The sequence below is a fragment of the Anser brachyrhynchus genome, assembly GCF_964034855.1.
Source record: "Anser brachyrhynchus genome assembly, contig: SCAFFOLD_373, whole genome shotgun sequence".
Lineage (NCBI taxonomy): Eukaryota > Metazoa > Chordata > Aves > Anseriformes > Anatidae > Anser > Anser brachyrhynchus.
In genome coordinates this window covers 46,691-71,138 of record NW_027664037.1, presented here as the reverse complement: position 1 = coordinate 71,138, position 24,448 = coordinate 46,691, and the positions used below count along the sequence as shown (strand labels likewise).

General features: G+C 41.1%; 1 protein-coding gene across 1 annotated transcript in view; it reads left to right on the top strand.

Moving 5' to 3' along the window:
• Positions 1-24,448, top strand: part of LOC308186472 (contactin-4-like) — an 82,792-nt gene that overhangs the window by 19,730 nt on the left and 38,614 nt on the right. Inside the window, exons 3-4 of the mRNA XM_080608597.1 lie at positions 2,510-2,605; positions 21,437-21,640. Of these exons, the coding sequence (XP_080464723.1) occupies positions 2,510-2,605; positions 21,437-21,640 (300 nt within the window). The remainder of the gene's footprint in view (positions 1-2,509; positions 2,606-21,436; positions 21,641-24,448) is intronic.

Below are 24,448 nucleotides of genomic sequence, written 5' to 3'. Positions count from 1 at the left end.
CTTTGTTTGCTGCCTCTAATTGATTTTGACCATTCTTCCATCATTTCCTAGTTGTTCATCCACACAGAGACTTCTGTTCCTAGTAGCAGCTCTTTTCCTGTCACAAATATATGGCTGTTTTGTCAACAAATGGGTTATTTGTTCCTTGCAGAAAAAGTTTGAGGACCAGATTTGCATTTAGACTACTGAGTCATGCACTTTCTCTCCACGCTATTATAATAGGAGTTGCTGGGTCACCACGCAGGTGCTTTTTCTTATGATTGGTAATGAAAGACCTCTCCCACTCCCTCCCCCGTGGTTAACTGAAGCGTTCCCTAGAGCACTGTACAAGTAGGCTTAACCATGCAGGCTGAGAGTGGATGCAGTTTTTTTCCTTCTTACCTTCCAAAGCAGACCTGCATATGGCTCTTTTAGAATTTGTGCCTAGAAACTGAATGCGATGCAGTCTCTAAAATGGTATTTGTATGTATATATGTGTGTATATGCACAGGGTATAATGGATTATTTACTTCTGCAAAGACAGAGGAAAACAGTTACAGCTAAATACTAATACGAAGAATCTTCCATATTATATATTATTTAACTCTTTTAAATTCTTCTGTGATTGTCTGCTTTATTGTCTCCCTTATCTATGTGCTGTATCATAAATTGCTTTATTCTTGCTTTACATGACCTTGAATCTTCATGAGGATCTGCTGCTTATATATCGCTCTGCCTAGACAAGAGTCTGAGCAAACAGCTCACACCTGTGAACTTGCTGCCAAATTGATACCCAGATTACATTTGGACCAATTTTAAACTCAACTAGTTTTGAACCTTTTGTGTGAACCCATTTTGCCCAAGGAGTTTGATTATACAACAGAGCTGGCAGCTGATGCAGGCAGCACCATGACCTTGGTTTGGTCAGCATTGCTTCTGTCCGTGAATTGGAGCAGAATTTTGGGCTGGTTCTGTTCTCATGAGTAGTTCACTGCAGTGCAGCGTCTTTTTAAAATCTCCCACAAACCACAATATTTATCCTCTGAAATGCAAATGAAAAAGCTGAAATTATAATGAGATCCCTGGAATGATGAAACGTAGAGCATGAGGGTATGGCAGACCTGTGCTGGAAATCTCATGATGACTACTAGCACAACAAGAAAATTTTTGATTGTTGCTGCCAATGTAGCTCACTTTTTTTCCTGGATTTTGTCCTGAATTTGACTTTAGCGGGATGTGTCCATGAGCAAGGTTTCTAAGTACTAGCATAAGAATAACAGCTGATCTGTCTGACAGCCCGGCTCTTTCAGATTGATTTGTATTTTTTTACACAATTAATTTACTGTGATGAAAGTGAAGATCTGCTACCAGTAGAGTAAGAGGGGATGTGGCCACAGTGGGTACACACCAGCAGCAAGCACTGCCGGCACACATGCGGCATGCTCAGCTCCAGCTCAGGCCACTCTGAGGTGGTAGCCTGCGTACTAGTCAGTCTGAAACAAAGCAGTGACTTCTCCTGTTTTTTTTTACTTATTTATTTTAATTTTTTTAAGTATGCACACCAGTGCTTAAAAAATAATAATCAAAAAAAAATCAAGAGTGGATAAAAATCAAGGCTTAATTTTTCACACTTTTAAAATTATAATGATGTTCCTACTAATTCCTGCTGTTAAATATTTATCACCTATGTTTCCTCTAGTTCCCAACTGCACTGACAACAGGTTTGCAATCACCAAACCATGGCTCAGCCACACTGAAAGCAGAAAAAATGAAACCTGAAATGCAAGGGACGGTTAAAGATAAAAGGCTACAAAAGTGATTCAGTGTGTTACCGCTCCCGCAGCTGCCAATGGTGCTGATCAATAAGTGGTGCCGCTGCTCAGCTCGCAGAGCATCACCTCATCATTTAATAGCAAGTTTCTTGAATTCAGCAAGCAAGGCAAGAGAGGGAGCTGCATTTTTGCAGTACATGGCCCCTGAAGGAGAGGAGAGCAAAGGGAGATAGGTGGAAGAAGGAACTGAATTTAATTAAAGCACTGTGTGGCTAACATAGTTATTAACAGGAGACTTCCTTATGGGAAAGGAAGGGTTTCTACACATGGGTTGCAAGGGCATCGGTAACAAGTCTCCTAAAGGGAAACAGAACTGGGTTATAATGTAGTTCGGGGCTGTGATCGTTTTAAGGCAATAATTCTTAAATTTATAAGAAAAAGCTCTAGCAGCATTATGGGTTGGTGGAGTTTTCTCTGGATGTTTCTTCCGCCGTGGGTAAATCAAAAGCTTTTCCCCTTACCTTGAACAACACCTTGAAACTTGTGGAGACATTTTCTGATCTTTTTGTTGCTTTTTTGTTGGTAGTTGGCTGCCACAGCAGCCTTCTGCTACTCTGTAGTCCACCCAATTCCCATTAACTTCTCATCCAAGCTGATGCTTGCTTTGTTTCCCTGTCACAGAGCAAAGTCCTAATGAACCTTCCATCCTCATTAGGAAAAAACAATTCCCTTTAAATGATTTCTTTCTCTCTTGGCAGATCTCGAAAACTTCAAGACCAGAACAAGAAGCACTGTATCTGTCCGCCAGGGCCAGGGCATGGTGCTGTTGTGTGGACCACCACCTCATTCTGGAGGTAAGGCCATTTACTTCTTTTGCTTAGAGGATCCAGTGGCAATTTGCAATGTTTTCATTCTCAGGCTATGTTTCAGAAGGTTTAAAGAACAGCTCTGTGGTGGTGCCAGTCTGAATGGTTTGTTCTGAGTGGTCATGCTGAGCAAACACTGAGGGAGATCTCCCGTTGGGTATGTGGGCAGAGAAAGCTTATGCAAACTAGAGCAGTATGTGATAGGGAGAAGACATAGCCAAGACCTTGTGGAATGTGGAACTTTCAGAAGCCTTTTTGTATTTGACCTCTGTGTGTGTATCTTCTGAAAAAAGTTTGAAGGTTGTTGATAGAGTTACTTTTGTACATAATCTTTTCATTATTATTTTAATTTTTCAGACACTTGTTGTCACTGTTTTTGTCTTGTGGGTACTCAGCTTTTGTTAGTGTTTGTCCAAGTCTAATACAATGATTTATTTCTGAATGGCAGTACATATTGTTCCTACTGTTTTTACGAGAGGAAGAGGCAAGGCAGAGTGGTAATGGAGAGGAGGAAATACCATGCCAATAAATTACATAGGGATCCTGCAGGCACTGCAGTATTCGCTGTTGATGCTCATGCCCCCACCTGTTTTTCTGGAAATCATAATCTGAAGCGCCAGACAGAATGATGGGCAACCCCACTACCAAAAGTCTCTGAAGATATGCCACTCTGTGCACTACCATTTTTGTCTGATAACGTATTTAAATCCATTGGAATTATAATAGATTGGTACTAACTGTAACTCAAGGCTCATTGAATGTCTGAAAATACAGACTCTGTGCAGAAAAGTATTCAACCTGTCTTCTCTTGATAGTGACTGGTATCTCTTACCACCTCAGAAAAAAAAAAAAAAGTGGATTTGTGACTTTTATGGAGAAATGGAAAAGCTGTAGTAGCAAACAGGCAAAAAGAAATCTGCAATGTTAGAATGGTCTTACTGATGTGTCCTCTGTAGACCATACTGTAGTTGTGTTAAAAAAAAAAATTATTCCCTCTTAAAATCTTACTAAATTGTCTTTTTTGCACCTGTCACTTCTTACACTCACTGTTTAGAACAGGGGAAGTGGCATATATGTCTTAATGTATAATGTAGCAATTACTTCAGTGAAGTTTGATCTATACAGGACAGTATCAATGTTTAAAACAGAACAATTCTTTCAACTGAGCAAAAACTTGTTTTAGTTGAGCCAATCCTGTCTTGGTTGGCTGACATCTTAAGTCCGTGTCTTGCACTATTACACCCAAAACAAAGCCTCAGAGAAGCAGTCAGCCCATTGTGCCTCCCGTCCTTGTGGCTGCCATCAGGCCTGGGGGCGAGGTGTGTGGAACCACGCGGCCTGCAGCTCAACAACCAGCCAAAGCACCGAGCTGGTCTATCAGAAAGTATTTCAGTATATCATCAGCAAGTGGCCATCTTCCGCAGTTCTGCGTCCCTTTTAAAGAAATTTGCAGTCATGCTTTGAAATCTGTCTGTCCTCTTCCTTGCTCATCAGCTGGACAAGAATTGCCTCGCGAGCCGTTTGCCAGCAGGCTGCTTTTCACGCTCAAATGTGACAAGACAAGCGCTTACAGAGCTCCCCTGCCGCTCTGACCAGCTGGCAGAGGCCTCATCAGGGTGGCTGGCATGCCACCGGCACGCAGGAGAATGAGAAAAGGGCCTAGGCCCCGGGCCTGCGGGCGTCATGACCTGTGAGGCCTGCTACTGCTTACACATCGAGAGCTGGAATTGTAAACAATCTTAGGGAAACCTGACCAAAAGTTCTTTGGAATCAGGATAAAGCCCATTCAGCAGAGCAAACAAATGTTTTGCTGTACTAAGTGTGCTCCTGCCTTTGAGTTGTGCGGTGCTTTTATATAAGGCATGTTTCAGGTGCCAGTCTTTAGTCTCTGCAATGGGAAACCTCGCTATTTCATACTGGGGGGGAGGAGCTGTATGGCAAGCATACCCACCTACTTCATTTATTCAGCGAGGGCCTCCTTCGCTTTTGGCTTCAGATGTTATTTCTCCTTTTAGTTCAGGAGATTACCATGAGAGCTTCAATATCTCGCATTTCTGATATTCATTACTTGAAGGTGATTCTTACACGTGTAATGCCAAACCCACAAAATTACTCGTTATTGCAGCACATAACTTTTATGAGAGTGGCTCCTGTATTTATTAGGTACACCCCAGAATTACATGCCCTCTGGTCTGTGTGGATGGAGCTGCCACCTCACCCCCCTAAAATGGGTCTCACTGCAGCACCTCATTAGGAAGCTGCCAAAGCTAGATATTAAAAAACACTGAAGATGGGTTGTGGACCAGCCATGAACTCATTTGGAGTCTGCGATGCTATGGGAGATGTCATTCACGAGGAAGCGTTGGTCTGAGCGTATTCACTGATGATGCAAACACACTCCGGAAAGGTCCCAAAGTTATTTCAGATTTTTGTAGGAAGGAAAGAGCACCTTGCAGTGACAGAGAGGTGAGTGCATTTCTGGAGTCCAGACAGGGAGAAAACTGAAGGGTAATTATTTCCTGTTGTCATTTGGATGGGAGATATCTTCCTACTTGGCCACGTTTTACAGCTTGCTTTATTCCAGCTAGAAAATTATCTTGTTCGTATCAAGCCAGATCCACAATTAGTCTAAATTGATACTATTGCAATTTTGTACCCAATCTGGGCTGGGTACTCCCCTGGTGGTTTTCCGGTTTGCATAGAAAGTATTTCATGGAAAGTCAAAGTAGTTCCAGGTAATTGAGACTGAGACCTTTGTTCTGCAGGAATTAATCTTCTCTGTGAAAATAATTTCATTTTCTCTTCCTTCCTCCTACTCCTTCCTCCCAAGTTTAGAAATAAGGATGAGTTTTAAAAGTCACAACTGCAAAGTTAATGCTTTTCAATCATGTGCATTGCGTTTCCGTCAGCCAACTGTATGTCTCCCAGTGTAATAGAAACTATTTGGTCTCTAGCAGTTATTGCACAATTACCACAGCTATCTCCTATTCCAGCTCTGGGCAGATGGAGCTTCATAAGAGAATATCAGATATCACTGGAAACTAACTGTATGTCGGAAAATGATGGTGTTTCATTGGCAGCTTCCATCCCAAGGGTCCAAGGCAGTGTTTGCAAAGCTGTAGAGATCAGTTCCTCCCCATGCCTTGCTATGCCACCTCTGGGATATAACATTGCAACTGTTTAACATGGTAGTGCAACAGCAGATAACAGTCAGGCTAGAAGTGAGAAATAATACATCTAGTTGAAAGTGTGAGTGGCATTAAGATGGAGGAAATGCAATTACTTATTTTGGAATTTGATTAGGACAGAAAAGCTGACTTATAATCCTTGCAAAAGTGCCTGGGGACATTAATGACCAACTCTGAAACAGAGGACTGCCTGGGGAAAAATTCTACATTATGGCTTTTTTTTTTTTTTTTTTTTGACTTTAGTTTCTCTTCTGCATTGAAAATGACATTAAAAAATAAAATAAAATTTAAACTGGAGAGTAGCTGTTGCTTTGATGATGAGGGTGTTCACCAGAATGGGTGAAGCCTAGGGAAAAACAAACAACAACAAAACAATAAACTGGCTGATTCCTGAGTACAGAGTTGAGGATATCCTTCAGAGGGTGCCAGAGGTGCAGGCTCAACAGTTCTTTCCTGATGGGAAAAATTTCCCATGTCTGGGCGGGGAATCAGTTCCAGCTTTTCCTCAGCTTTGAATTGACTCAAGTGGCAAGGCTTAGAGCCCCCATAATCTGCAGAAATTTGATAAAGGAAATTTACATACATTAGAAGAGAATCATTACCTGTCCACTGCTGTGTCATTGGTCATCTTGGTCTTTAAAATACTGGATTGTACTAAAATTAGAAATGTCTGTCTGCATCCAGACTTTTATCCTTTAATCTGTAATTCACTCTGATACTTTGCTACTTGGAATTACCCATTTTTAAAGAGCTGGCAGTTAAAAGTGAAGTTATATTGGCCTACATACATTGGTTGTTGAGAGTTTTTTTCTTCTTAATGATGCCAAATAAAAAGCTTCCTATTCCTCATATGTTACCAGGATTTTATCCTGAAAACAAGTCCAAATGATTAACAAGTATTTTCAGCATCATAAAGTGGACCAAATACAGCTTGCACAGAACATTATGGGCATCTCCATGCATGCCCTAATTTTTATTTTACCATGAATTGGAGATTGACCATATGAATTCAGGCTTCTTTCTTCCTCGAAACAAAATGTGTATTTCTCATGGTACATTTTCAACAGGGAGTCACTATTTTGTCAGGTCAGTGCATCCTGGTGTTATATTTTGTTAAGCAGTATAATGATGTGATTGCATCCTATGATGAAGTGCTTGCTGAATGCTGGAAATTTGGGAAATAAATGTTCATCTGGAGCTCAGGAAGTCACTGGGCTGAAAACCAGAATAAATGCAAATCAAACATTTGCTTCTGTCATATTTTCTGCTCTCAGAGCAGTCAGTGCCTGAGCCCTTGAAGCCTGTCCTGCTGTATTTATGCTGCCTTGCCTGCTAGAAATTTTCAATTCTTTTTTTTTCCTCCTTTCCTACTTGTTCCCTTACACTAAATCAGTGTAGTAGTAGTAGAAAAAGCCTACCTGAGTTGTTAACATTTTTCTGAAATAATTATCCTGAGCGTGTAGGGTTTTCCCTCGTTATTTCCACTGCTTTTTAATTAAAAGCCTAATGATGTTCATGTGTCAACCAGTCTACCTATGAAGCCCTATGGAAAAAATAATGTAAAAGTAAACATAGTTATGGGAACATGGCATGAAGTGCGCACACAACAGCTCGATGAGCAGTGGTAGAAAGTGGTCACATTGTAGACAAGAAAAGACAATTGAAAATCTGGACTAGATGTGTATACCTGGTCGTGTTTCTTACGTACTTAAATCACACAGTAACAGTTTTGGAAACACGAAGAGCATCAAAAAGTTTTCGTGACTGTTTTGATGAGGCTGGTTATGGTATCTCAGCATTTCTTAGGATGAACCCTATAATTTGGGTACCATAAAAACAACGCTATATTGCTTTACATTTTTGAAGCACTCCCAGATCAATACCATCTGCTGTCTCTCCTTGGAAGAGCTGTATGAATAATTGATGTGGGGGCATCGCTAGCCAAAATGAAAACAAAAATACAAAAAATAACTTGGGTTTGTCTGAAGTGTTTCATTCCGTTTTGTATTATTAAGCCTTTTTTACTACATTTAGATATATTTAGAGACAATGAAGCATTTTGAAATGTAAAATAGTCTGTTTAATTTAAAGCTGTGGGTGAAAACATTTTTTTTTTTTTCAGTTTTGTTAATAAAATTTGGCAAGGTAAATTTAATTAGAAAAAAAGAATGCCCCCTGATGAAATGAAATAAAATAAAATAAAGCAGGCCCTCCCTTTTGTTTCTCAGGGCTCTAAACACAAGTGAATTCCATAGGGGATATGCCCACAAAGTGTCTGGAGGTCTTTGCCCTTTTAACTTTATCTCCAAGTTTTAAAAGACCAAACCATTCTTTATGCCAAATAGTTGTTTTTATTCAAGCTTGTGGGAACTGAGTTATTTAGCTGCCACTTTTATAAGATTTATTTGTTGTTCAGGGCAGGCTTAGTTAATATTTTAACAACTACAGTTTCCTTCTAACATCCCAGGTATTTCATTGTGAGTCTAGAGATTAGAAAAATACAGGCATAGAAAGGTGTGCAAGTTTCACTTGACAGTTGGTAGCACACCCATAAACAAGCAGAAAAACAAGTCTGTAAATCCATCCCTAAAATCCTTCCCGTTCCTGTCTTTGGGAAGATAAATGAATTTGTCTTTTGGGCTTTTCTTCACTTTTTTTCCCCTTCCCCAGATTTTCTCTTATTCATCTTTATGAAAGATCTATATACACAAAGTTCTCGTGACATTTGCCTTCCTGTCCGTGTGGGAAAATCCTATAAAATAAAAGATTTCAGATTTCCAAGTGTTGTGAGAAATGATGAATGTATGTGGAGAACTGGTGAAAATGATCTCTGAATTACTCAATTAGTTAAATTGTGTTTCCTTTACGTTCCCTAGAGGCTTGTCGTGTTCTGAGGTCTGTCTTTCCATAGCTCGTACCGCCGCTCTTCACATCTATATATAACACATTTATTCTCACTCTTCTTAATTTATCTAGGTAATCTGTGGAAAAAAATAAATTATCTGATAACTTTTTTAGATTGTGAAGTGCTTAAATATGCAAATGAAAACTTGCTGGCATTTCTGAAGGATGCACCTCCTCCAGCCCACATGCTCATGGCCATTGAAGAGGTTCCTGGTGGTCCAGGACCTTGAACCTTCCCGACACCAGTTCTGGTCCTGAACTCCAGTTCCCCGATATGGGGGTGCCTCTGTTCTTAGCTGCAACAATGGGTGACTTTCCTGAGCATTAGGGAACGGCACCTCTGAGCAAACAGTGACCCAATTCAGCAGTTTTTATATCATTTTGATCTACTAATGCACAAAACTGTCTACATTTTACCAATTAAAAGTGTGCTAGCATTTGCACATCTCTATCTCATCATCCATTTCTATGGAAAAGCCCTAGCCAGAATTGCCCAGTTTTGGAGGTATTTGTATTGTTCTTACACACACACAGAACACTAAAAGAAAACAAGTTTTCTGCCCCTCTTTGCAGCACCCATGTCCTAGATGCACTTGAAAAAGTCCATCTTCTCAAAGAGGAGGGAATTTATTAAAGTTTGGTTCAAATCTCTCTTTCCCAACTCATGCTATTATTGCTGTTGGAAATACACCCATGTAGTCTGGGTCTGTGAGCTGAAATGTTGACAGAGAATTATTTTCACATCTTTTCACATAATGGATGTGTTCAGGTTTTTCCCATTCTCTCCTGCCTTTTTTTCCCCTGTATCTGGGAGAACTTTTAGTTCTGTTGCACAGCTTAATCAAGTAGAACTAACTAAATTTTAGCATTTGACAGAAGAGATGGCAATTCTGATTTCATCTCAATCTCAGCCTTTCATGCTGTATGGTAGGTAGTGAAGTGTAGACACCAGACATGTTTTTCAGAAAGCACTTTACTGATTACAGCGGTGCTATGACCACTTCTGTGCTCTGCAGAAAAATGATTAATGCCTGGTTTCTCATCTGGCCAGTTTTTCTCTCCTTTTATTTATATATTGTTAAAAGTGATGATGGGCACTTCATGGGCTGGAAACAGTGAAAGTGTTTTGGCTGTGAGGATGGCTGGTAGCCTGTGTTGTGTTTTGTGATGAATGGTTTGAGGAATTTGTCTCGTAAATAATCTATTGCACAAATCAGATCTGGGCTTCTCACTTGTACAGCCCCAGCTGCAGAGTGCAAGGGGAACAAAAAAAAACCTTTCTAAAACTGATCAGAGCAGTGCAGGTGGCAAAAGGCAATTGTCAGCCATTTTCATACCATCTCGGGAGCAACGTATGGGGGCTTTCAGCCCCAAGCAGGTTAGAAATGTATTTATAAAATGGGAAGAAAAATTTGTAATATTCTCCATTGCTGCCCTTAGAGTCAACATTAAGCAAACCTTATGTTAAAACTTTGGAAAGCATTTATACAGTCAGCCTTGGAAAAGGCAATGGAAAAAAAAAAAAAAAGAGATAACATACAGCTAAAGAGGCCAAAGACGTTTCCATCTAATGCCTATCTAAAACCAGTGGATGATTTCATTCCATCCAAGCAGCATTATCCTGCTCTGCCTACTGTGCAACATCTATGCCAATGCATAAATGCAAGTTGCTCTTACGCTGTGTGACTGATTCAGAGTGGTTTGGGACAAGGCCCTTTAAGCACATGTTCCCATAAGTGTTAAATCAGCTTCTCAGTGCCGGATCTTTCTCTTATGGTGCATTCCCATTACTGTGAATTCTTTAGAAGGATGGAAAGTTGAATCAGACAAGTGCCGTTACTTTTCTGTATTTGTTAGATTACAATTCCTATCCTGATATATTCTTACATGACATCTGACATCGGGTGTTTTACATCCCCACCCTGCTTTACCACAGTAACCTAAATATTCAGCCTTTATTTCCCTGCAGTTTCTTTAAGTGCAGGATGCCCAGAGCTTTCTCAAAATGTGGTTCTTGCACAACCCATATACCCAGGACTGTCCAGTTGCCTCTTGCCAAGCAGGCTGCAGAAGTGCTGAACTACCCCACCTTTCCCTTACTGAGGCATTAATAGTTTCTCCTCTTTCATTCCTATCTTAATGGCTTCTTAAGCCTTTGCTGCTCGGTTGAATTTGGTTCCAATTAGTGTGAAGTTAATTTAAAGAGGAGTATCTCACAGACAGATAGGCAACGTGGTTGTAAAAGTTCCATTTCTCTAGGAAACGAAGCAAAAAATCTGCTAAGCTGTTAGCAAGTGTTGATTCGTTGGTTTAACTATTTGTCAAAATGCTGCAAGGTCATTGAGTAGCCTTCATGGGTTGCTGTGAAGATTGGAGCCAAAATACAAGCAGGTAAGTCACTCCATTGTGTCTGGGGAAGAAAAAGAAAAAAGAATAGAAGTGTTTTGGATTAGCACTGATCAAGTGATGCTTTCAGTGTGTTTGAAACCATCCAGCAATGGTAGTGGGGTTGGTGTTGGCAGCCACCTTTCACATACATATGGTATAATCAAATGTGCTTTGAGAGCAAACAGTGTAGCATCAAAAATATCTGAATCTGTTATCGATTTCTCCTCTTACTCCTTCACCATTCACATGACCCCATCAGTAGTTAAATTCCCATGTCTAAAAAGTGTCATCGTGCACAAGTGATTTCCAGTGAATATGTTGTTGTGCTCTAAAACCTCCAAGTGAGTTATCTCGGGCCAAGAACGAGAAAATAACGTCCCCAAAGCTGCCAATTCCTAGCACCTTGCAGTGTGCACCTCTTAGGCGAGATTCCCCGCTCACACAAAGAGGAGAAGCTCTCCTGAAAGCTGTGGCTGGCTCCCAACAGCCTGGCAGAACAACATTAACTGGGAGCATCTTCTTCTGCAGCAGCATTATGGCAAGCCGGAGAGTGGGAGCATGCTTTTGTGCCCGGCTCTGCGTGTTGAAGATTATAACAGTGCAGCAAGGAGAGGTTTCATTAAACTTAGAACCAGGCATATGAAATTCTCATTTAAATAAGAAGTGATTGAGAGTTGTAGCTTCCATTTAGAGTGCATCTCCCGTCATTTATTTTTTATATTATGCCACAGTCGGTGTTTAAATTATTAAAAGCAAGAAGTAAAAAGCTTCTCAGGAGATAGAAATGGATTAGATTAAAATTAATCTGACATAATCCTTTCTCTAAAACTGCTGATTCAGTGTGTGTACCAGGTTTATCAACATATTTAGTGATAAGGGAGAGAGATAAATTATTTCCTAATTTGGGAGAGGGAAATGTGCTTTTGTAACTCACTTACCACTTTTATTTTCTGCCCGTATAACAGATTGATATTTCTAAAAACACAGAGAATATACAGTGCTGTTTTAATTGAGAAATTTGTGAAATCGCAAATATTTCCAATAACATAAATGCCAAGCTCATTTTAGATTTATGCTACTGTAGGGACCTGACTTTGTGCCTCTTGCTTGTGCCTGTCTCTGCCTCATTTCAGCAGGGGTTGGTTTTGTGAACAGGAGCTGCAAAATAAGGTCACAGTTGAGGACAGGATTTGGCACAAGCATTCAGACCCAAATTTTCATCTGGCATACATCGTTTATTCACCCTTGGTGCCAGCAGACCTCCTCTGGCCCTATGCATTTGTGATGCAATTTTAAAGGAGACAGTAAATGTCCTTACAATTTTCCCTTCTTACTGTGCGATGTCTGTTCATAGATGTTTGTGTCCCCCTTGGGCTGTCACGGGGTAGGCAGCGAGGTGGGATGTCTGGTACTCCTAACTCATGCTGCCTTCCCACAGAAGAGAAGAGGCTCATGTCTCCAGTACAGACCTTGGAAATAGTGAAATAATAAGGAACATGATATTAATGGATTTTTTATTTATCAGTGACAGCCCATGACATCTTTAAAAGAGATAATCTGCAAGCTAGTCATGTGGTTTATTCCCCTGTTAAACCGCGGTTGCAGCTAAATGAAGATTGAAGCGGTATTGAAAGGGGTACGGTAGGCAGGGGCTGCCTGAAGATGAGTGAAATCTGTCGTCTGACAGGATTCAGTCAATAGGCATTTATTGAAAGTCCTGACATCCTGTGATCTCTATATAAAATAAATCAGAGATCTGAGGCTAGCTCCCAGGCTCTTCTGACCACACTGCCACCATCCCTACCCTCCGCACCCCGCTTCACGAAGCTCTCAGAAGTGGCTGGGGAGGCCTCTGCTTTCAGCTCCCTTGAGATGGCCAGAAAGGAAAGCAGGCTGTTGACACAAACACAGCACTGATGTTTATCTAATTCTGCAATCAAAGTCGAGTTTCCAGATCTCTGAATGCACCTACTGCTCCAGGTAAGCCAATAGTCCTGCACTCCTCCCTGTTAAGGTGTTATTTTGTTTTTGAAAAATAAACGAGGTATTTTCTCTTACCTGAGACATATGTCTAAGTGTGCAACCATGGTGTGGCTGTCAGCTGGTATATATCAAAACTCTGTCTATCAAATACGTGAACAGAATGGTTTTTTTCCTATGTCTTACAGGTGAGTGGCATGGTGTTATGTATGGTGTATGCAGAGATGTCCCCTAAAGGACATGCTGCCCACCCTCTGCTTGGCCAGATATTTCAGCCCTGGAGTTGATCATAATATTAATTCACTGCAGCAGGAAAAATCTCCACAACCAACTTTCTTTTTGGAAAGGTTTGATCTAATCTCTTACAGCTACAGTAAGAGGCTGATCAAAGGTAGTGAAAGCTGGTATTAAAGGATTAGCTAGGTCACATTGAAATATGTTTTAAAACAAGCCCAGGGACCTTTAGCTTTACTGAAGCAAGTGCACAAAAAAAAAAAAATGGTTTTAGGCTGACTCTCTTTGACTTTAAACGGAAAACAAACTGATGGATTAAAACTGTGAGTCATTCCTTAAGGTGGTATCTGTAGCACTTTATGTAGGATAAGCTTGGAAAATATAAACTATGATTGAATCTTGCAGAGCAAAAGTCTTGTGCGGAATTAAAAATCAATGTGTCATTTATGCACATGTCCAGCTTCATTCTCATTTGATGTTTGCCTATAAGTAATTAGCAGCTTCAGTCTGGCCCCCGTTATCTTTTGTTCTGGCCTCTCTCTCCTCTCTCCTTTCCATTTGCTGCTGACAGTATCTACCACGGAGGTGCTTTATTGGTTCCTTTGTGTGCCTTTGCAAGGATGTTGATACCACTCCCTGGAACATATCAAGCTATTATTCTTTCTTTACCTGAATAGCCTCATTGAAATCAGCTTAAAAACAGAGTGAGTGTCATAAAGCTCTATGCATTGCGCAGTGGGAAAAGCTGTGAAATCATCTGGAGTTAAACCAGTATTGCAGGAGACCGAGCATGTGACTCCTGGCTTCCAGAAGTACGGTGTTGTGTGATTAGTAGAGGTAAAGGTTACAGCAAATATATAGCTATTTACCATCTCATGAGAGCTTTCTGTGTTGTTGCTCTTTTTTAAGGTTGGCTTGCTGTAGTTACACGGCACACTACATTGCATGCTCAATAAGATTTCCTTTTAATCTTTATTTCACCATAACTCAGCTGCCACGACTGCCCATGGGTGCGCCTTTATGCTGGTGGTGGCGGTGTTCCAGCCAGGACCTGGTGATTTCCCACGAGGTTCCTTAGCAGACATAAGCTTCCACTTCATAATTCCCTTCCTCAGGGACCAGCATCTCCCTCAGGGGCCCAGCACCTCTGAGGGCCAGGCACGGAGCTGCTGGCCGCTGTAGTTGGAGGTTGCACCTCCCTTGGGCTGGGGAGGGCTCCTCCATCCCTCAGAGACCTGGTCCGTGGTCCTGGGTCACTGCTGGCCTGAACCTACCTGCCAAAACACACGTTTTAACCAGAGGTGCATGAAATTGAGTGGCATGAGACCTAATCCCGGGCAAAAGTTCTCCAGTCTCGATAAATACAGAACAAGGCTCCCCAAAGGTATCGTAAGCCCTTTTGACAAATACCGGTTGGGTTTGTTTGTGGGATGTTTTTTTCAGGCAAGACCAGGCTAAGCTGTAAATTTCTGTAAGACAATTTATGAAGTTTGTCAGACAGAAAAACATATAGTTGCTTCCAAAATCTGTCAGCACGCATGCTAGATTGCTGTGGGGGTGGGCGGGTGTCAGCTGCCCGTCAGAAGTTTTTGACATACGTTTGTGTATTTAGCTGTAGTAAATACAGCAGCACGGGACTCTCCACCTCGTAATGTTTTCTATTCAGTCATAGATAAAGGCTGCTGTTGATTTTGCTCCCCGAGGGAATTTCAAGTTAAAACTTTGTCAGAATCCCAAATGGCATGGTGCAGTAGTCATTAATGTTTACGGTGCCACAGCAGCCAGCACAGCCAGCCATCGACTAGGGCTGGAAGCTGTTAGAGAGAGATAAGCCAGGTCCATTATGTACAGCCATCAAATATTTAACTATTTTAGAGATACTGAAAAGTGGAGATGCAGCAGATACAGGTGATTATTGATTGGGCTTCAGGTAATGAAGACCTCTTACCTTTTTAATTACCCACAGGTGAAGCTCTACATGCTGGGCAAACATGGACTCAAGGGGCCGGGAAGCAGCCCCAGCCCTGAGCACATTGCAAAAGGCTGTGAGGATGTCTGACACAAAACGTGGCTGATCTGTACACTGTCCTCATCCTTCTGACTCATGCACATGACACTGATCTGTGATTTTGAGTTGTTTGTGATTAAGAAGTTGGCAAACTCTGGTAGGGAGCACTGGAAATTGCATTCACAGAATGCATTTTTATGCATGAACATGTACGTATATATCCAGCTTTTCTGTTCCCATACACCAGCACCAATAAGCACATGGGCACAGTTGTGTTTAGTGAGTTATTCCCCCAAAGTAGAGACCACTCTCAGTCACTGCTGGTGCCTGGTTAAGAGATGGCAGGAACACAGCCTGCAGCATCTCCCTGTTCTCCACCGGAGTGTTACGCCCTGCTAGACCACGTGGGGAAGTTGTGCAATTGGAAGGTTTTAAGAAAAAATTAGAAAAACCTCAGAGATGTCTCAGTTGTGATTGATCATGCCTCAGGTCAGAGAGGTGAGCTATCAAAGTCTGTCCATTGCCTTCCCTAGTTTTGTGTCTTTATAATGATTCCCATCATATTAACCCCTTTATCTCACTGCTTTAAAACTTGATGAATCTGGCCATTTCTGGATTTGTCTGACTGGTTGTATTGGTTTCAGAGTGTGTCGTGTGGCAGTGTTATTTCCTGTAACTGCTGAACTGTACAGTTTCAGGTAAAACTCCTAAATATTGTCACATATTCCTGGTTATCATACAAGCGCTTCCTAAGATTGTTCATACAAGGTTATCACTTGGATCTGCAAAGTTGCTGGGAATGAAGAGGGGTCTTGGAACAGTTAGAGCTATTCCTTTAATATCATGGGTAAATAGTCCATTATAGAAAACGTGGTTTTCTCAGTCACTATATCACCACTCGCACTAATGACCACTGGCCCTTTCATACTCTTGTACGTTAAATTCACAAATTGATTCCCTACCATTAAGACTCGTTTCCTGCCCCGGCTGCCAAGGATGGTACCTTCCTTTGTTTGCAAATGGTTGGCTGCTGAGTAACTGCACTGTCAGGTTTAGCACAGACGAGTGTTCAGCCAAAAATGTGTTATTAACTTTAGATTAATCTTGTTCATTATTCATTACTCTTTTCATTAAAAGTTGCAATTGCGGCACAGAAGCTACGATCCTACCTGGCTGACCGGCCCTGCCTGATGGAGTGCACGGGGCCAAGGGGAGATTTATCAAGTCATGTTTGCATCCAGGTTGATTCCTTTAAATTATGCGGCAATTATTTAAGGAGAGAAGATAAAAAATTGATCCAAAGTGCTAGCAGGGCAATGAAATGGGCTATGGGCTCACAAAAGAAATGTGTACTATGCATAATTCATGTGGCTCTACTATTACAATAAAACTGTGAAGGAAAAAAACTACCAGAAACTCCAGACGTGGCACTGCGTTTGCAGACAAACGGATATGGGTGGAAAGGAGCTTCGGGGAGTTGGGTAGGGCCAAGTACGTGGTAGGTAATGCCAGGGATTCATCTCTCCCTGACAGTCCTTTGTTTTCTCTTTCCCACTGCACTCTCATAAAAAATGGTGTCGTGCATTAAGCCTTCTTTTCAGTTCATGGTGTTATTCATAATAATGAATGTGCTTCAAAATTCAAGGAAATTAAATGCTTGTGAGCTGGGGGAGGTCCATATGTGTATCTGACCTTTCCTATATGCATTTAAGGTGATTGTTACCAGTCAGATGGGATTCGTAGGGACGTGGAGCGTTTGCACCAGGAGTGCTGAGTTCAGTGCTTCCCAGGGGCAGCATCCGTGTGCTTTCATGGGTAGTGGTGGAAATAGGTAATTGAAAATAATGTCTTGGCCTGATTTCTATATGGTTTTGGGATTTGAATGGCTTTTATGAACTAGATGGGGAGGACGTGGGATATGGTTAGCCTTTCATAATGCAAAAAATGGTTATGGTGTCTGAATGCATGAAACACACGGCAGGTGTGAGCGCCTGGCACTGCCCGGCCTGGAGCACAACGAGTGTTGGAAACAGGGTGAGAAGGGCTGGGGACGGTTATGCAGGGAGGATTTTCTTCATTTTCTTCATTTCAAATTTGTTTCTTGCAATGTGTAATGAAGCGTTATTTTTACACATTCAGATTTACGGGAACTGTTGCAGAGCTTTTGTTTCATGTTGAATAACAGTTCCGGCCTGTCCGACGTGCGAGTGGCATGGTTGGTGATAATATATAAATTGTAGGAATCGTTAATGATGGGATTAATCTCGGTAACTTTCAGTAAAGCCTATAAAAACTAAAAGTGTATTGTACCACACCGTTCTTATTAAAAGTGATAAACGATGCCCCTTTTTTTTGCAAATATTAATTTCAGAATTTCATTCTTCCATTCATCTTTATGGTAACCATAATCGTGATGTTTTAATAGATTTTCCCATAATAGCTGCAGAGACCTTTTCAAGTGGCAGCCCTGCCTTTATGGTAAAGATTTCCACAAAAGAAGAAAAAAAAAAGTTTCTTGTACTAAAAGGCAAAGACAAGGCAAAGATGCAAAGCATGCGTGTGACAAAAAAAGAAGACCAGAGAACATTGTTTTGGCAAAGCCTGTGGCCTAATTACAATAGTTACTCATAGCAGAATTTTTGTGCAGCTTTCAGTAATGTTTCTTCACCGCTTACAATCATTTAGAGAAAAATTAAATATTTAGTGTCTTTAGCTTTGTTTCTTGTCTTGAGCCAGAAGTATTCTGGGGCTGGTAAATGAGAGCTCGAACACTTTAATAGAGTTTCTCACGGAATACTTTAGAAAAATGACGGGATCTGGATGTGATCAGGAACTGCAGACCCAGGAGGACTGTATTTTTGGAGAGGTACAGGGGAAAGAAATATATAAATAGGCAAAAACCATGCAGGAAGGCAAAGTGATAGAACTGTCTCTGTGTTTCTCTCATTTTCCCTGCGTGGCTCTGCAGTGAGCGTGTGCAGGTGAGCTCACTTACATGTCCAAAATCCGTAGTGGGCATTCCAAGTGCCTTAAATAATGTATTGTCTTTTTAACTGCTGAAGTTGACAGCCGCTGTTGGCTGAAACACTTGTGTCTGCTGGTGTGTAGCGGCCCTTCCTGCCACACGTATGATCTTGGTGTGACCCACAGCTCTGCGTGTTTCTGCCCATCTCTGCCATTGCCCAAACTCCAACCAAACTTCTGCTCACACCCTGTGTGCTCCCCACCGCTACCTCCACCGGTAAGAGTCATCAGAGAAGTGAAGATCTGCCAAAATCTACATCTCCTCCCCAGTCTTCATCTCACTCAGATCTGTCATGGAAATCCGGACCATCAAGGCAGTGAGGAAGAGTGCAGTATAAGTGGGGAGGGAGGCAGGGGTTCAGCTGCTGGCCGTAGCGTTGCAGCTGGCAGGGATTCTGATTTTTCCAAAGCACAAATATGGGTCAGAAATCTTCAGATAAGCTCCTGTGTTTGAGAGATCAGCTTGGATGTGCTTTAAAGGAAAAAATGCAAGCATTGTAAATAAGGCAAAATTACATGGAAAGGTCCCCAAATTAAAAAAGAAGTTTGTAATAAATTCTAAAGGATATAGAGTTTAATGTGTAATTAGAGAAGTGTGAATTGCTAGTTACTGCGCATCCTTTGTGCTGAAGTCTGTGTGTCTGTAACTCCTGTAGATGTTTCCATCACTCGCAGTCACCAGGAGCTATCTCAGGCTGTATTTTAAGTGTCTGTTTACACAGTTGTTACAAATTGCCTATGGGATGTGAACTGTCTATCACTTCCAGAGCAATTAGTATGTGAAACCTTATCAAAAGAAATCCGTCAAGTTTGAAAAGCCATAAATATTGCACTAGGATCTCTAAGGAAATCAAAGTGAGTTTGATACAGTATTTATTTACATGTTGCTGCAAAAGCAAATGCACTCACAGAGACTCCAGTCTGCCGTTTTTCCTGTGCTTTTTATTCCATCGGTCCCACGTTATTTTAGAGACAATTATCCAGTACTTTTAGATATTTTATAGCAATAATGGACTGCTCCTAGAGTCTAAGGCTGTGCAGTTCAGGCAGTTGTGTTTTTGTGGACAATGATTTGTTTTAATGAAACGAAGGCAGAGTTGTCACATCAGATCTTTGTTATGTCCAGCTTTTTGATTTGGGGTTCCTTATTTTTATGTAGCCAAACTGATTTAATCTGAAGATGTCTTTTGGAGAGATTTTGAGGGTGTGCTCTCAAGGAATAGATCCATTTTCCTGCCTCCGGTGTTGGAAGAATCCACAATCTCTTTGCATTTGGGTGCTGTTTTGGTCAGACCTTCTTACTCTTGCACAACTTCACATTTGCTTTCTGTTCTCCTGTGATTTTCTTATCCAGGGTTTCCAGCCTAGCACTCTGCTCAAATGGCACCTATATTCAAGACTTGTAACTAAAGCAGAGCTTTAGTGGAGCTGCTTTTTTTTTTTTTTTAAGGAAAACCTACTATAGTCATCATAAGATTGGAATGACTGTCTTGGAAACGAAGGCAGAAGGACTTTTGATTGCTCTCACCAGCAAAGAGGCAAGAACCATTAAGCTAAAGGCATCATTAGCCCAGAAGCACATGGATATAGCCTAGTAATAAAAATATTTAACCCGGAAAGTAGAGGGTTCTTAGCAGTTAAAGCAAAACCAACTTTTAATAGGAAAGCAGGAGCTGAAAACCTTGCTGCTTCTGGGATCTTTGTGAGTGGGACTATGCAGCCTCCTGGGGAAGGATAGGGAAGGGCAGGGGTTGTTGATCCAGAAAAACCCTCCCGGTCCTGTGTTTTTATGAAGAGCTTGTGGTTAATTCACCATTCCACAGGCGATGCAAAATGTTGTTGTATTGCAGAGTTCGGGGGGCTGTGGTGGAAGCCTGCTGTGTGAAGGTTTGCTCAACTTTAAACGCCTCTGTGCATTCTAGGGCACTGATGTTTATTTGCCTATTGCTGGGTGCTTCTGGAGGAACAAGATAATTGTTCACCAAGAGTAAATTTAAAAAAAAAAAATTAAAAAAAAATTAAACTACTTGCAGAAAATAATAAGCCAGCTGAGAAGTGCTACCTTGTTTGCTCTGAGTATCCTCTTGACATCAGCATGAGGTTACTTATAATTAGATGCACATGTGTAAATATGATTAGATATTCCCACATAAACATAATTATCATATCTTCCTAAAAGTCTAAGTAGGCATTTTATAATCCTGTTGTTAAAAAATAAATAAATAAAAGCCAACAATCTGCTTTCAACCTCTTGTATGTGTAAACAGTGGAACATGAGGACGGAATTTATTTTCCAAAGTACCTAATGGTAGTTGAGGTCAATTACAGTTATGACTCATTAGAGTATTAAACTAAGAATATGCTTTTTAGTATAATTACTGTTCCCTTAGAAAACTACAACAATCTTGTACTCACTTGAGTTCTTCAAGCATTTTAGTGGGTTTGGGCATTAGTCTTAGGCAAATATAATAGGGTTATATTGCATTAACCTCACTTATAAACTGCAGCCACTTGCAGCATGTCTCTCTGTTATTTTTTATTGTGTAAATAACTTCCAAAGATGCCTTACAAAACACTGAGTATTATCTAATTAGACACATAGAAGATTACAGCTGCTTAATTTAGTGTTTGGAATTTTTTGCCGATTCTGAAATTCCAAAGGAATAAAACATACAGCGTATGATAACGTGGCTCAGCAGACCCTCCTCCAAACTTTGGAGGCAAAAATGAGCTAAGAAAGAAGAAGAAAAAAAAATAAGAGTCAGAAACATTGAAATGTCCATGACAGAAGATGTGGGATCTGTATAAAATGCATTGTATTCTGGATTGGAAGACCTTTAAGGAACATTTTAAGAGCATTAAGGTCTGTGTGCAGGCTCAGAGGAGTCACATTTGGAAATTTATATTTAGAGCCATAAAGATGCAAACTTGCAAAATGTGTGCTGTTTGGTCATTTCATGGGCTGTGATGTATCTGTTGTGCCTAACCAAGGCGGGCAGAAAAACATTTCCAGGGCTTTAGTTCAGACTTGGGACTGTCCCGTGTGGAGGTTTACGGGCTGTCGCTAACGCTGGTGGTGCCTTGTGCTTCCAGAGCTCACCTACGCCTGGATCTTCAACGAGTACCCATCGTTCGTGCATCAGGACAACCGCCGCTTCGTTTCGCAGGAGACTGGCAATCTGTACATCGCGAAGGTGGAAGCTTCAGATGTGGGAAACTACACGTGCGTGGTGACAAACACGGTGACCAACAGCCGGGTCCTGGGCCCCCCAACCCCGCTCATCCTCAGGAACGATGGTAGGACTTGTTTGGGTTTCTTTGACTGGCTGTCGCCAAAAAAATAACAAATGGCTTAAAATATTACTATGTAGAGTAAAGGGAGAGATTCTCCTTTCGCAAAGGTTCAGCGAGGCTGAAAACCTCTACTTTAGCTATGGTTCAACATCATAGACACTGGTGGGTTTTATGCTGCTGTGGCCAAGGTTGCTATTTCCATCACTGGAAGAACTCTTGTTATAGCAGAAAATCCTGGCGATACTTGACCAAAGACGGGACATAAAATAGATTTCAGAATTTGGATACACTGTAGCTTTTCTCATTTTATGCAGCCCAAAAGTGAACAAAAATACTTTGTTGTTTCGGTAACTGTTAGCTCAGGCTCTATTTCCCAGCAGAATTAACGCTAATTTTAGTAGTCTGTGGAATAGTACAAAAAAAAAAAATGTGAAAAGAAACCAAAGGAGGATTTCTAAATTTATACAGACAATTGATTTGTATCATAGTCATTTTTGAGTAGATAAGAAAAATAAATTTGCATGTTAATTTGCAGTGTCTGTTTAAAGGATAACATTTAGGACATTTGTTCCAGAAATAGAAATGCATTATTAGAAACTTCTTCTAGAAGATCCATTGTTGCCTAGCAGTATTGTACAGAAATTCCTCCCGTGTAAGACGGGCTCAGTGCTGCCAGCCTGTGGCTGTTCCCTTCGCATTAACGCGCGTCCCATAGGTGGGGTTTTGGAAGGGCTGGGACAATGAGCAAGTGTCCCCATTACGCTGGGAGGGGTGAGGACAAGTGCTTTTCCATGCGCCAGACCTGCTGTCCCTTACACTGCTTCTCTACACACAGTGGCAGTGGTTTAAGTGACAGTAAATCTGGCCCCGTGAGTCCAAAATAAGTCACCTAACATCTGAAAGATAAAGAGGAATATTTAAATTCATCTCATGTTAACATTTTCAGTACTGAACAAGAAATGTTTGTAGGTATTAAATTAGCGGGACTTTTATGCAAGCCTTACCTCACAGAAGGCGCTTCCATCTTTCAAAATTGAGCTCAATGTCTGCTTCTGTTTCTGAAACGGTGGGTAATGCTATGATGATTGCTAATCACCCTGATTGTCAAGTGCATCGCCAAGGGCTCTACCCCAGTGCATCGCTCCTCTGCACGCACTCAGCTTTATTTACAGAGACCAATTGCCTTCCCGAGGTAATTCTCGGGAATGTTCTCCGATTCCTTTGAAGTGCACTCTGCTGTTTATTATAGATATGAAACTTTAATTGAACCTCTGAGGAGCTCCGGAATACATTCCTGAGTTAAACAGGAAAGGTGCTGTAATATCTGTAGAGCAAAGATGGCTGTACTCAAATTTGAACATGTGCTAAGTGTGTTTTAAAATAGGAGGGCACTGGTATTACATGCAACCTGCATTTTAAAAATCTGCAAGTCTCAGTTTTTCATTCCACATAGAGTAACCCAAAAAATTGTGTAAAATCTGAATATTACACTCTATTGTGCTTGAAAAAAGAAATTACATATGTTGCCCTGGAAGTGTGAACAAGAGAAATGAGCAAAACGCAAGGCTCATTGTGCTGCAACTGGCAAATGTGTTGGGTTTATCTTTGACATTCATATTTGCTCTGTCCAACAATATATATGTTATTTTCTTTACAACGCTATATCATTAAATCAGTAGACTCAGAGGTTAACTCATCAACAATTAATGTTTCAGTTCCATTGAATTTCAATTACTGAGTTTAATGGGAAAAATCCTAATGTACCTCTCCATATTAATTTAAGTCACTGACCTGCTCTGGAGAGGGAGCCAGGGAGGGGCTGCTGCAGCTCTGGGACCCCGCGGCCTGGGGTCCTGGCCTTGGCGCTCGGACCATCCCCAGCGAACCTGTCACAAATTGGTTTGTCACTAAAAATGTCTGAGTTACAGCTTGGCTGGCTTCCTATTGAAATACATTTTATGAATTCGGAAAAAGTCAAAGTACTTTATAAAAATCTCTGAAATTTCTGTTTTTCTCAAAACTCAAAGTTGTTCTTAAACTGCAAGGCATTTTTACTCTCATGCAGGATTAACTGTGGGTCCCTGTGGTTTACACACAGCCCCATTGTTTTGAAAGAAAGAAATGATGGAATAAGATACTACACAAAAAGAACACTGGTCACTTATAACTAAGAATAGTGCCTCTATTTGGATTTGGAATAATTTCATAGAGATGAAGAGAGAAAAAGAGGAGACTCTTTCCATACATGCATATGATAATCTCTCACTCAAAAAGTTTAAAAATTCCCAATTCCAGAGCTGTAGGAAGAAACCAGAGTTTGGTTGCTCACAGTTCAGCCAACTCTATCGAGAAATTCAATTGCCATAGGGGATATTTATAAGACTTACGTGGTGGGTACTCGTTCAGTGGCAGCGCTCCAACTCTCCACCATTCCGGTAGTCCTTGTCCGCCCAGAGCAGCTCGCTTCTGCAGGAGCTGGGCTGAAATCTCCCCTGCCAGAACGCTGATTTTTTTTCCATATTTCTTCTTCAGCGTACAGCAGTAATTTTTCTAGACTCTGTTGTGAATCATTTGGGTTTTGTATGCTGAATACCTGCCATCTTAGTCATGGGTATTTTGCTTGAATTTAATCACCCTGGAAAAACAGCTTTTCAACGCGTTTTTTAAAGCACAGCTTGCTTTACAATAGCAGGCTTTTGAGCTGTAATCTGTAAAGGGGAAAGATGCATGTGTATGGGATGAAACCAGATCCGATAGGCAGATTGCATCCCCCACCTGTGCCTTGATGCTTCTCTTCTGCTTGTTTGCGGT